This window comes from Juglans regia, chromosome 14 (genome assembly GCF_001411555.2).
Source record: "Juglans regia cultivar Chandler chromosome 14, Walnut 2.0, whole genome shotgun sequence".
NCBI classification, from domain to species: domain Eukaryota; kingdom Viridiplantae; phylum Streptophyta; class Magnoliopsida; order Fagales; family Juglandaceae; genus Juglans; species Juglans regia.
In genome coordinates this window covers 1,524,029-1,537,100 of record NC_049914.1, presented here as the reverse complement: position 1 = coordinate 1,537,100, position 13,072 = coordinate 1,524,029, and the positions used below count along the sequence as shown (strand labels likewise).

Sequence of the window (13,072 nt, the reverse complement as noted above, 5' to 3'; positions counted from 1 at the left end):
AGCCTCAGAGTCGGCTTTTATATTCTCAATATACATATGTCGAATCCTAATGACCAATCTATGCTCATCCTCATCCTCGTCTTCATTCCAAATTTCAATAGCCCAGTCTCAATCTCATATTGGTTAGTACTTTTAATATTTTGTATTTATACTAATAAATTTTTGTTTCATCTTTATAACTTTATAATTATAATTTGTTTTATTTTTAACTTATTAATATTTCAGGTTTTATAACTTATTAACTTTGATGATCTTGATTTTCAGTCTCACAGCAGTCGACACAACTCACCACTCAGTAAACTTACCGCCACGACGCCACCCCAAATTGATTAAATTGAAATGTTATGATTTTGTTAATTTACAATTAATTGTAATGTTGTTACAATAGTTAATAGTACAATTTGTAATATTTAATATTTTTATAGGAGTTTATAATATTGTAATAGTTTATTAGTTCTCTTAATTTGTATAATTGTAAATTGTAATAATTTAGTACTTTAGTGATGATTGTTACTTAATTAATTAATAGTTGAAACTTAGTATATATTTAATAGTTCTATCTATCTATATATATATTTTTGTTTTCAATTTTTAAATATATTTATTTTTTTAGTTAAATTACAGGTCCAAAATGACCAAAAAACAAATTCTTAACCCACAGTAGCCCAAAAACATAGAGTAATTCTACTCTCAAGCCCTTTATTTTTCCAACACCACACACCTGGCTGAGGTGGACTTTTTTTTTTTTTTTTTTTTCAAGACTTGCGTTTTACTTGTTGAAATTTCTCCCATACTTTACTCGGGCCCCAACTCCCAAATTCCAAATCATCCTAGGTGAAGAATTGCATTAAAAAATGTGAAGACGTGCGTTTTACCCATTTAAAATTGTAAAAGTTCATCGCCAAAGCAAGGGCAAGATTCGCATCAAAAGAAAGAATCACATCTTAACATTATACTTGGAGATTTTTTTTTAATGGAAAATGAACTCTTTTTTTTCTGAGAAGAACCCATTGGTGGCCATTTATCTCCATTTTTCTTGTTTTGAAGGGAGCAAAACTAATTGTAAATTTTTTTTTATATCATTGAGAATCTGTAGACGAAAGAACGAGAGAGAGAGAAAGCTAGAGAGAGAGAGCTGGTGTGTTTGTAAAACTGGGGAGGAAACATGAGAAAAGGGAACTCAAAAGGAGAAGGGTAAAAGAGGGAAGTGGGTTGGACAAGACTAGATTGTTTTCATTTAAATCCGGTTTGCTACGTCAGCTGGTGTGTGGAGTAGGAGAAGAAATCGGCTTTGGAGTAGACTTTTTCAAAAACATATTCTAGGCCATTTAGGGCCTAGATAATTGAACTGGGTCGAAAGCATAATAAAGGGCGGGGGGCGAACGGATGGAGGTCCATCCCGACACCCTAGCAAGCAGACGAGGTATCTCGCTCCCTCATGGACGGGGGCGGGGTATGGAAAAAAATTCCCCACCCTTATCCATGCAGGGGCGGGGAGCGAGAAATGGGTGACCCCGCCCCCTAGGGGGCGGGGTAGCACCTCTAATAAAATTTAAAATTCTAACTATAAATTATTAACTATTACCATAAATTCGTAAATGATTTCGTACCCGGACACGATGATCTGTCCCATTTATAATTTAAGATCTTCGAATATCGAGTCATGCCCCAATACTCTCAACTCTTAATTATTACCAAAAAAAAAAAACACATAATTATAAATTTGCTCTGTCATAAAAAATTTATAAGTTGCATATAATATTTAGAAAATCAATAGCGAAAAGGCTGATATTTTGTGAAATCTTTTTACAGTTATAACATGACTTATCTTGATTACGAATAGATAATGAAGTTGACTGATTGCTCTTTATTCAAATTAACTAGACGTACTATATATATCATGTTAAATGTATTTTAAAAAAAATTTATAGAATATTTATTTCTTTACATATCAATTATTAATATATTAAAAATCATAAAATTGAAAGAAAACTAATAAAATGAATTTTATAAATAAAAATAGAAATAAAATTGTAAATACATATAACACTACTATATATATATATATATATAATATATCGATCGATCTAAAAAACATCAAGGCCGGTAAGCATGACAAACGACATTTAAATTAAATGAATATTGGAAATTAAACTCAGCTAGGCCATGAAGTGTGCATCAATGACTTTTAATTTTTATTCATTTACATTTTGAAGTTTTAAATTCTGAAGAATCAATCTCATGATAAATGTTCAAAGAAAAGATCATTATACACCTAATTATTAAACGTTAAGAATCATACATTCATTAATAATACTAATATATATAAACTGTGACTAGAACCATGACACACGCATACATGAATGATCATCTGCATGTACATATACTTAATAATATTAAAGCTTTAGTGACAAATCAAGTCCCTGAGAGTCACGATGATCGGTTTTCTCGTCTCGCCGGAGGCAGTCACGGCCATTACTAGTACTTGGCCTGATCTCATTGACATTGTTTGAAGTGGCAATGATATTAATATTGGTTGATCTAGTACTAGACGACCCACCATTAAGATTGCCAAGTGCACCACTTTCCTCAAATCTTGAAGAAGTTCCTGCAGCAGCAGGAAGTGCAAATGCACCATTATGTGCCTGAAAACCTTCCAGCTTTAGCCTATCAAGAGAATATGGCTGTGAGTTCATTATTGCCTGCGGCCTTGTCGTCCAGCCACCATGGTGATCAAAAGATCGATGCCCAGATGATGATGATGAGGAGGAGGAGGAGGAGGACCATGGGAAGCTTGAAGGTTTGTGAATCATGGACTCCATTCGAACACCAATACTAGTAGATGATGATAATCTGTTCAAAGATCCATAGAGAGAGTGTGCAGAAATAGTACTGCTTGAATAGGGATAGTAGTAAGGAAAGTATTGTTGGTGTCCCAGAATATGGCCCACATCCATCCCTTGACGTCGTTTAGCCAATGCACGCTCTTGTTTATGCGCATTTTGATGCCCGCCCAAGGCTTGGGACGTGGAGAACTCCCTCTTGCAGAAGTTGCATGAAAAAACCCTAGCCGCCTCTGATCGCTTTCCATCAGACGTGGGCTCGTTGGCTGCGACCTGAGAAGAAGAAGTTCCAGCGTTCACGGAGCCGAAAAGATTGAGTTCCTTCTTCGGAGTAGTGTCAGTATGGACGTCATTGGAATCATCGGTAGTACTGGAATGCTTCAAATCGAGCAAGATCACGTGACGAGAAGTAGAACTCGATCCCACATGATGATCATGTACTTCATGTGCCGGCGCCTGATCATCATGAAGTAGTACTTCATGAAAACGGCCTCTGGTAATTTTTTCTTTCATTTTCAATATCGAACGCTTGATCTCCTCGCTACCTTCTTTGTATGGTACTGCTCCTTCAGAAGCGGCTGAGATGCTAGAGGCATCGGAAGGGCATAGTGCAGAACCGCGTGATGATTCCATGGCAAGCAAGAAACCTAGAAAAAGACAAAAAAAAAAAAAAAAAAGCGGGTGTCTCGTGGGGTATGAGAAGATTTGGGAGATGGCATGTTGCTTTTTATTTAGCGTTGATAAGTTAATGCAATATCCTTAGCGAATGGAAAGAAATCCCGGTGTGCAATTATTATATGCATCATATTAGCAATTAAAGATTGAACTGAATGAATAAGCTGGATGCATGAGATATGGCCCCAACCGAAGGCTTGCCACTAAGATTATTCCAAAAATATATTGTGATGAACAAGCTGTTCCTCACTTGGTCAAACTTTCCATATGTATCATGTATATATATATATATATATATATAAAGAGTTACTGTGATATTGTTTTTTTATAAAAATAAATTTATAAATTAACATTTCATATCACATGTTAGATCTAATTTATAATAAAAATAATTTTATAATCTAACATATTATATATATATATATCAAATTACGTTAATTTATAATATATAATATCATTTTGCGGCTAAAACGTTTCTCATATTATGGTGAGTCAATGGACTTATTATGTTGTTAACCTAAGTTGGAAATTAACTAGCTAGTAGTCTACTAATTAAGAAAACACAGAAGTACGGTACCGGTACATATATACAAGCTGTGCATGCACGTTGAAATTATATATATGTATATATAGTATATGGAAATTACATATTATATATACACAGAAGCATTCCCATATATATCCGATTATTTTCCTCCAAAGAAATTAAGAAATTACTTCTAAAATTATTATGGCGTTCGCTAGCTTTGGATAAACTTTTATAGTTGCTCATGTAATATTCGGCTGGCAAGTGGTCCATTTAAACTTGTTCTAAAATAGTTCACATGACAGCTTAAACATCGCTTATATAACTGTTATATATATATATGTTAAAGATTTTCCCCCTTAATTCTTTCGATGCATGATTTAAAATAAATTTTGACAAGTTCAAAGCTATTTAATGAATTTGGAATTAAAATGAGGAGTAAATTAATTAAATGCAATGCCAACGCATATAATGAAGATACAATTTATGAGTGTTCATAGCCAATTTAATACTTATCAACTCTGTCGATGAATTTATTTTTTCCTTTTTCTTTTTTTAAACGAGCAATTGATTCGATAACAACTCATGATCCACAATTTATCACAACTACGTAATGAAAAATATGATTTTTTAAAATTTAGATACATAAAATCAGGGTAAAATTTTCAAAGAATATTATTTTATTCACTAGTACTAGTCTAAGAGCCTATTTGGATTCGAAGGTATTTCATTTCATCTCATCTCATCATTATAATTTTTTCAAATTTTTACATAAAATATAATAAACAAATCAACTTTTCAAATCTCAATTTAACTTTTTCAAATCTCAAAACAATAACAATATTAAAAAATAATATTTTAAAAATATTTTTTTTTAACTTTTATTTTTCATCTAAAATTACATTATCTCATCTCTGAATCTTATTCCCTTTGAAAAAAGAGAATTTGCAATTAAAAATAATAATATTTGTAATTTTAGGGTGTGTAAACCTCGCACACTCTTTTTGAAAAAAAATTGAATAAATCTAAAATCCACAAGAAAAATCATTTTCAAAATAATAGTTGCAGATTTGTTGAAAAATTATTTATTTTATACATAAAAAATAATGTTGTAAACTAACTAGTTTAATATTAAAGTAATAAAATATTAAAATCTGAGACAAATATAACTTTTTAAAAATTACATTACAAATATAATTTTAAAATTTGATACACCTATAACTGATTTATAATTATTTTACAATTCATATTACAATCAATCAATACAATCGTGCATCTTCACTAAAAATGAATTCAATTTTAGAAAACTATCATCCATTTGGTATAGAGTTGTAAGATAGTTACAAAAGAGTTGTAAGTTAACAATTTTCCATATATTAAATGCAAGATAACCATATACATATAACTTAAAATCCAAACAATAATTTTTTCTTAAGAAAAGATTTGAAGAAGTAACACTCTAAATATATTTGGTTCGACACGATATATATATATATATTTTTTTTTTTGATAAAAAAAATGAATCTTATAATTATGATAAATATTTTAGTCATAATGAGATTATATAAAAGTAATCTTATAAATTAATGTGGTTTAATGTAGTTCATCAGATTATAAAATTATTTTTATTATAAAATATATCTAACAGATCAGATCACATGAAACTATATTAACTTGTAAAATTATTTTTTATAATTTATTTATAAATATAGCCCCAATCTATAATTTAAGCTATCAGCTTGTATATTTATTTTTATAAAGAAGTTTTTTATACTTATAAGAAAAAAAAATAGTTGTGTCTTTTATAAACGGGTTCTCTTCTGATTAGCCTGTCTTCAACCTACGGTGACAGCGTTGTTACTCATCTGTCTTTTAGCCTTTACTTTTTTATTTTTAATTTTCTTCGTCAAACTCGTACGGATGGATATGCCGTTGGAACAAAAACTCTATTTTTGGGGTAAAATCTGAAAACTTTCGGATCTGAGACGCGTTTTCGTGGATTTTATCTGTCACGATGATGATCTTGATGATAGTAGCAACGATTTTGTGTTAAAAATCTCGATTTTCGTTTGAAAGTTTTTGTGTTATGCCTCAGATCTGACAACATGAGGAAGAAACTCGATACTCGATTTCCTGCCGTAAGTTTTCTCGTTCTCTTTCTCTATCTGCTTCTTTTATTTTTGGATGTGGCAAAAAAGAACGAAAAGAAAATAAAAGCCGAAATCACGGTTTTTTCATCTATGGATTGATGTTGATCAGTTCAATTTCTTTGGTTGGTGGTGCTAAGTTTCTTGACTTTCTTTAGATGTTTGAATTGTTGGTTTTAGCTTAAGATTTAAATCAGTTGGGGGTGTTACATCTTTTACTGTTCGATCCAGGTCTTGTTCTGTTGTAAATTTGTTATTTTTGTAATTCCCACGGTTATGATTTGTTCTAAGAACTAAGAACTCATCGATGAATATTTTGTTTTGGGTGATGGGTTGTGTTTTTCCTTAGTGTCATTTAGTGTGTAGTGAGCTTATGGCCCTATGGGTGCATCATATTTGGCTCTTATGGCAATATGCGATCTGGTTCTATTTGCTTTCCCTTATATTTTTATATTAATTTTTTTTTTTTTTGGGGGATGTGTGGGGGGGGTGTGGGGTGGTTCATTTTTCTTGGCTATTATTTGTTATGTGTTTTGTTTAAAAAAAAAAAATTATGGGTTTGGGGGGTGTTGCTAATCTGGATTGTGTTTAATGTGTTTAGGTATCTTGTTTGTGTACGCATGTTTGAACATCATGTGTTAAAAATGGTGGTATCTACTGTTTGGTCACTTAAAGTGGTTCGAAATCAAGGAAAAGCAAGCATTTGCGTCGGAATTTTTGGCTAAACTCAGTATATAGCCCTATTGCCTTTGTTTTGAGTGGTAATAAGATGATCTGAGGAATTAGCCAGGAGCAAGCAATGGGCTTTATTATTATTATTATTATTATTATTTTTATCTAGAATACCTTCTCTTCATTAGTAATGTGCTTCAGAAGTTCGAATAAAAAGCCTATAAAAACGTGAAGGGTTTTAACTGCTACAGCTGCATAAACAGTGTTCTGTGGTAAATTGTGTTGATGCTATATAGTGTCCTGGCAACTAAGTTTCCTGGGCCTTAGGAAAGAGGAAAAAGAAAAGCCCTTCGTTACCTAGCTTTCTATGGAAAGAGAAGTGACAAAATATGATTCTACTTGGTGTTTCACATTTTCATGCATCTGTATGTATTGTAGTCATGGGGTTTTATCATCTAGCCTCATTATCTATAGAGTTCATTAATGTACAGGCTCGGATTAAAAAGATAATGCAAGCTGATGAGGATGTTGGGAAGATAGCGTTGGCGGTGCCTGTTTTAGTTTGTGAGTGGCCATGTCTTTCTAGGTTAAATATTCTTCTTCCCATGGAGTCCTCTGATCTTTAACTCCCTTTCTTATCATATTCTTGATAATGCAGCTAAAGCACTGGAATTATTTTTGCAAGACCTTTGTGACCACACATATGAGATAACCCTTCAGAGGGGGGCAAAGACTATGAGTGCATTGCATTTGTAAGTGAAAATTACATTCATTTGTACCTATCCAAAAAAGGAATTACCTGCATTTTATGTTCTCTTTTATTTGTCTGTGCTTAATAGTTGCTGCAAGCACGGTGGCCAATTTTTGTAACCTTGTAATAGTGGTACCTAGTTTCTTGACCATTACATGAAAGGAGTAAAAAATTCTATTTTGATCTTATAAAAAAAGTAAATACGATTTCCATGTCAAATGTGAAACTGATATGATAGATTCAGTCCGGAGTCGCTTAATGTAAGTTTCTGAAGAAATTTCATCAGCCCTTGCCCCCCTCAAAAACCCAGAAATTGGCGCTAAGGGCTTGTTTGGATAGAGAAACCATCTCATCTCATTTCATCATTACAACTTTTTCAAATTCACACACAAAATATAATAAACAATTCAACTTTTTCAAATTCCAAAACAATAATAATATTAAAAAATAATATTCTAATAATATTTTATTCAATTCAACTCATCTCATCTCACTATCCAAACGAGCCCTAAAGGAAAAAAATGACTCCCATTAGGATATCTTTTGCCATCCGCTCACAACTGCTTCCCCCAATCCAAGAAATTAAAAAAGTCTCTGGACATGTCATACTTCCTGATTCTTCTGTAGGTTACTGTTAATAATGGAAATATGTTGGCTTTTGTTTCCTTCATTTTAAGTATTATGTCTTTGCATATCAAAAAATTGATATATAACTAAATTCTGTACTGAAATTGCTTGCAGAAAACATTGTGTGCAGAGCTATAATGTGTTTGATTTTCTGAGGGAGGTAGTCAGCCGAGTTCCAGACTATGGTCATGGCCATTCTGATGCTGCTGGTGATGATCGTATTATTCCAAAGAGAAGGTTAGAACTTTGATTCCCATTGTTCTCTCTTTCATATTAACTTGATATATTGAGTAATTAGATAACTGGTTGACTTTTTATTCTACCAGAAAAGCTGCAGCTGATGAAAGCAATGAAAGTGATGAGGAATCGAAGAAGAGCAGGATGGTAATAACTCTTCTCTTCTTTTCTTCCAGACCATGTGATAATGAAGTGATTTGTTTTCCTTTTTCGCATCAGAGCATTTGTATTTTGCATGTTTTTCCTTTTCTAGACTTATTTGAAGTTTTTCAATATTTGATAATTGAGTTGGTTCTCTTATCCTTGAATTATTTCTTTTTAACGTCCAAAACGATCTTGTTTGTTCAAATCGAGAAAAATGAAACATTTTCATTTGCCGATCTTGCAGGCTGAGGCTGAAATCCATCTTCCTTGACCTTCTCTCACCTTGTAACTTATATTTGCTTTGTTTTTTAATTTTTTTCCGGGTGGTGGGGGTGAGATAGTTTGAAGTTTTTACTTACCAAAGTTAGCACACGAAAGCACCTTTAAAATGTCAGGGAGGAGGATTGGATTTATCTATTTACTTTTTTGTGCATAGAAGGCAAGGATATGCACTAAAAGAGATTATCATTTAAACTTGCTTCCTGCAGCAGGAGATGAGTCATGCCGGCAGCAGTGGCAGAGGAAGAGGTCGGGGTCGAGGAAGAGGCCGTGGACGAGGTCGAACAGCAGAAAGAGAAACTTCCCATCTTGATACAGGACCCGATCCCTCCACATCAATTCAGCATAGCCACAGACAGAATCAGAACCCTGATACATTGATGGAAAATGGTTCTGAGGCAAAGGAATTTTCAAAAGAGAATATTGCTGTTGCAGATGGTGCCAACCCAGCAGCTCGAAATTTTGATCTGAACGCCCATGTTGATGAGAATGAGGGCACAAAGACCACAGCTACAGCAGCAGCAGCCGCCCCTGCATCCATAGCCGGTCCTTCCACTGAGACTAGGCATGAAGAATTACCAGGCTGGTCTCTTTCTGATGTGGACAAGATGGCCATTGACCCTCTTCATCTGGCACACCTCAGCACAAGGTTAGATGAGGAGGAGGAGGAAGATTATGATGAAGAGGACTAACTATGCATGAAGCATCGTAGTGGTTAGTTATTGGAAACAGGTAGATGCTAAGCTCATGGTGGCAAGAGATGAGTACGAAGGTGTCCCCTTTGTTGTAGATGAAAGCATACCCCCATGCAGTTTCCGCTAGAAGATCTGGAAGGTTTTTAATTCTCTTTATTAGTTTTTCTCTACATTATGACAGGTTTCTGTAATACCAGTTGCTAATTACAATTTCCAAAGGTAGCTTCCTGATAATTCAAGAAATATTAGACTGAGTACTTCAGTCTATAATCAATGTATGGCAGCCTTGGTAGAGGTAGATTACCCTTTGAAAAACTCCTCCTTATAGTACCTTTTTCTTATTCTCTCTGTCTCTATCTTTGTTTCAATTATGGCCAAGTCATTTTTCTCAAATGTTATTTATTTATTTATTTTTCCAGCAGATCATTTTATGTATGTTCTATCACCAGACTGTTTCCCCGCAATACGTTTTCATGAACCTTCCTATATAGTTTTACACGTTGAAAGAGGGGTCTGAATTATAAAAAAGTTTTAAGAAATCTCAATCACGGCACCACCGTACTCCATTGGGAAGTTGAAAAATAGCCATTTTGGTTCATCTGGCTTGGCCCTTGCCGGTGGGAGAAGAAATCTTTGAGGATTTCCGAGTCTTCAACATTAGGAAAAACTCGAATAGAATACCGGTCACAATGCAAATCACCACTAAAACAGATCTTAATGACACCATTGCGGTAGTCCGACAGATAGTCAAATGACAAAATTCATATAAATGAAAACATACGAGATTATAAAAAACCATAACATCGCCATACATAAAGTCATATAGATATTCTAGAGTTCATACACGCTTTTTCCCTCTGATTTTGTGGGCTGGAAAGCCAATACACTTCAAAATAACACAGGCAGAAATTCACGTGGCCAAAGAACCTATAAACACCCAGACATAATTTTGTACGAGGTTACAGATGGTAAATGAGGTCAGCTCTCGTGTGGCTCCATCTGATTCAAATGGAAGCCACCTTCATTGTTCTTATGTACCTCCACTTTAAACTTCTCTTCTTTGTTTCCCCTCTTGAGGTTTAGAAGCAGGTCAAATTTTGCAAAATCTTCTATCACCTGTTTTTAGACATTCCATGAATAAATGTCAAGCTGGGGGCATGTTCAACCACTATATCATGAAATGCAATAATATAATTTTCTTCAAACAGCATGAAATGAGTATTTTGTAGCACATCTAGTATCGTTTTCTACTTCTTTTCCTCTTTCTCGTTCCTTTATTCCCATATCATATCATAGCAACTCAAAATGATGTTATGTTTAATTCCAAGCAATTCAAAATGATGTTATGTTTAATTCCAAGCAATTGTAAGCAGTTGTAAGTACATCTACATGAGCCCTTCAATTACACTTCAGGAACAAAACGTTACAACTATCATGGGAACAAGCCCTGTATGGGAGCTACTAAGAGATGAGGAAAAATTATATTTCCGTTTCATTCACTATGTACTGAAAACACGATAATGAATAGGTAATATGGATTTGGCTTTAGATGTAGATACTCCACTTCGCCAGCGTCCTTTACTAAATGAAATTCTCAGTTTAGTAATATAAACAATCACTCACTAAAATGGTAAATCTCTTGAAATTATAGGTAGCTCCTGGACATAACGCAACATAATGCATTTGAAACAATAAAACAACGAGGTTTGGATAGTAAGTTGAGATGAAAGTTGAAAATTGAAAATTGAATAAAATATTGTTAGAATATTATTTTTTATTATTATTATTATTTTAGGATTTGAAAAAATTGAATTGTTTATTGTATTTTGTGTGAAAATTTGTGAAAGTTGTAATGATAAGATAAGATGGGTTGAGATTAACTCTCAATCCAAACCTTCGCTGAAAAGGACTGACCTCTGCCTTTGCATGAATGACCTCTTGAAGTTCATAAGGAAGCAATGAGTTAGACCTCTGCTGGATGGTCTTGACAGCATGGTTTGCTGCGTCCTGAACTTGGGGATCAAGTGGTGGCACGGCTTGCCATCCTGGCCCATGCCCACCTGATAAAAAACACAGCAATCCAAGAATCACTAATAATGCTTTATTGGTTTTTCACCAACTGCTACAAGGGAAGTATACTGTGTCTCATTGACTCACACTGAAGCAGTTCAGGTCAAAAGAACACTTAACCTCAAAAAGTTACTGGGTAGTTAAGTGCCCAGATTCCATCATCTCACCCTAACTAAGTTAGGCTCAAGAGACTGAATGGATAAGTTTTGAACCATATTGTTGAAAATAATGCTTAGTATAGCATTCTGATAAATACAAAATAGGGCATTAACATTGCAAATGAAAATATAGGAAGTTAAAGCCACCTTTTTTACCACCAAGATCTGAAGTGGTGAATGGCGAAGATGAGTCGCCAGCATCGGCATGCTTGAACTCCTGCAATTCCTTGAAGTTCATCCACGGCTTCACCCAAACCTTGGCTACATATATCTTCTTCTTACCCGCATCGATAGCCTCCAGAGTGAGATGATGCAATGTACCAGCCACCACCTGTTCTTGGGCCTTCACAACCCTCGCAAACTCCAGCACCGCATTCTTCAAAACATAGAGACAGACACAGAGAAATGATATGCAAGCAAAATTACGATAATTTACGTATTTTCTGGTGGTAGGTAAAATCCTTACCATTACTTTTAGTTAATCGTTGACATCATACGAATTTTAGCAATTTATAAATTCATTTGATCTTTGACTTAAGAGCATAGCTGCATCATTTTTTTTTTTCACAAAAGGATTAGAAATTTTAAATAAAGCAAACAACAAAGTTTTCAAATCCCGAATACTTGGGTTTGAAAACTCAACTCCTAAAACAGGAAAAAAATCAAAATCTTAGTATAAAAAAAAAAGGAAGATAAAAACCTCTTTCTTGTTGTGTTCATCGACGGCGAAACGAGCGAGGCCATCGACCTCGGCGCTGTTTAGAGCAGATGCTTCTTCTTGGGATTCGTGAACGCCTCCTAGTGTAGCCATTTTCACAGAGTCCGTAGGCTCCCGGTATCGAAGAGCAAGTACGATAGAAAGCACTAGTACTAATACAACGACAACTGCAGAGACTGGCGGAACTCCGAGCAATCTCATTTCTTCATGTTCATGTCGGTTTAGGCTCTTTTTTTCTCAATTATTTGTTGATTTTCAAGGCTTTTTCGTTTTGCTTTTTGTAACGCAAAAGCAAGGAACGGGAGGGACTCTCTCCTGGCGCCTCGTGTGCTCGCCTTTGACACGTGTCGCTTACGTGTCCATCTATGCGATCGTGCTTTATTCTTCATGTTCATCTTTTTGCTGCTTCGCTTAACTTGTAAGCCGACGGAGAGAGGCAGAGGAACTGGATTCTTTATTTTTATATAAAAATTTTATGTGCGATTATTTTTGTATATTTTTTTGTACACTTTAATAATATAAAATAATTA

General features: G+C 34.2%; 3 protein-coding genes across 4 annotated transcripts; 1 reads left to right on the top strand and 2 right to left on the bottom strand.

Annotated features, from left to right (window-relative positions):
• Window positions 1-2,396: 2,396 nt before the first annotated feature.
• LOC109012333 (zinc finger protein 3-like) lies at window positions 2,397-3,476 on the bottom strand. Its single transcript, XM_018993910.1, has one exon. It carries the CDS (start codon window positions 3,474-3,476, stop codon window positions 2,397-2,399), a length of 1,080 nt encoding a protein of 359 aa, XP_018849455.1.
• Window positions 3,477-5,944: 2,468 nt separating this feature from the next.
• Window positions 5,945-9,978, top strand: LOC109012289 (dr1-associated corepressor-like). Of its 2 annotated transcripts, none has more exons than XM_018993834.2 (6): window positions 5,945-6,182; window positions 7,355-7,427; window positions 7,522-7,615; window positions 8,356-8,478; window positions 8,568-8,625; window positions 9,114-9,978. In XM_018993834.2, exons 1-6 carry the CDS (start codon window positions 6,150-6,152, stop codon window positions 9,591-9,593), a joined length of 861 nt encoding a protein of 286 aa, XP_018849379.1. In that variant the 5' UTR covers window positions 5,945-6,149; the 3' UTR covers window positions 9,594-9,978. The 2 variants fall into 2 exon arrangements, with proteins under 2 accessions (XP_018849379.1, XP_018849378.1); XM_018993833.2 differs by having other exon boundaries at window positions 9,111-9,978.
• A 384-nt stretch (window positions 9,979-10,362) lies between these two features.
• On the bottom strand, window positions 10,363-12,819 carry LOC109012291 (cysteine proteinase inhibitor 12-like). The gene is made up of 4 exons (XM_018993836.2): window positions 12,525-12,819; window positions 11,972-12,200; window positions 11,511-11,656; window positions 10,363-10,712 (listed from the first exon to the last, which is right to left on the bottom strand). The coding sequence occupies exons 1-4, from the start codon at window positions 12,741-12,743 to the stop codon at window positions 10,575-10,577; spliced, it is 732 nt and encodes a 243-aa protein (XP_018849381.1). The 5' UTR covers window positions 12,744-12,819; the 3' UTR covers window positions 10,363-10,574.
• Between the last annotated feature and the right edge of the window lie 253 nt (window positions 12,820-13,072).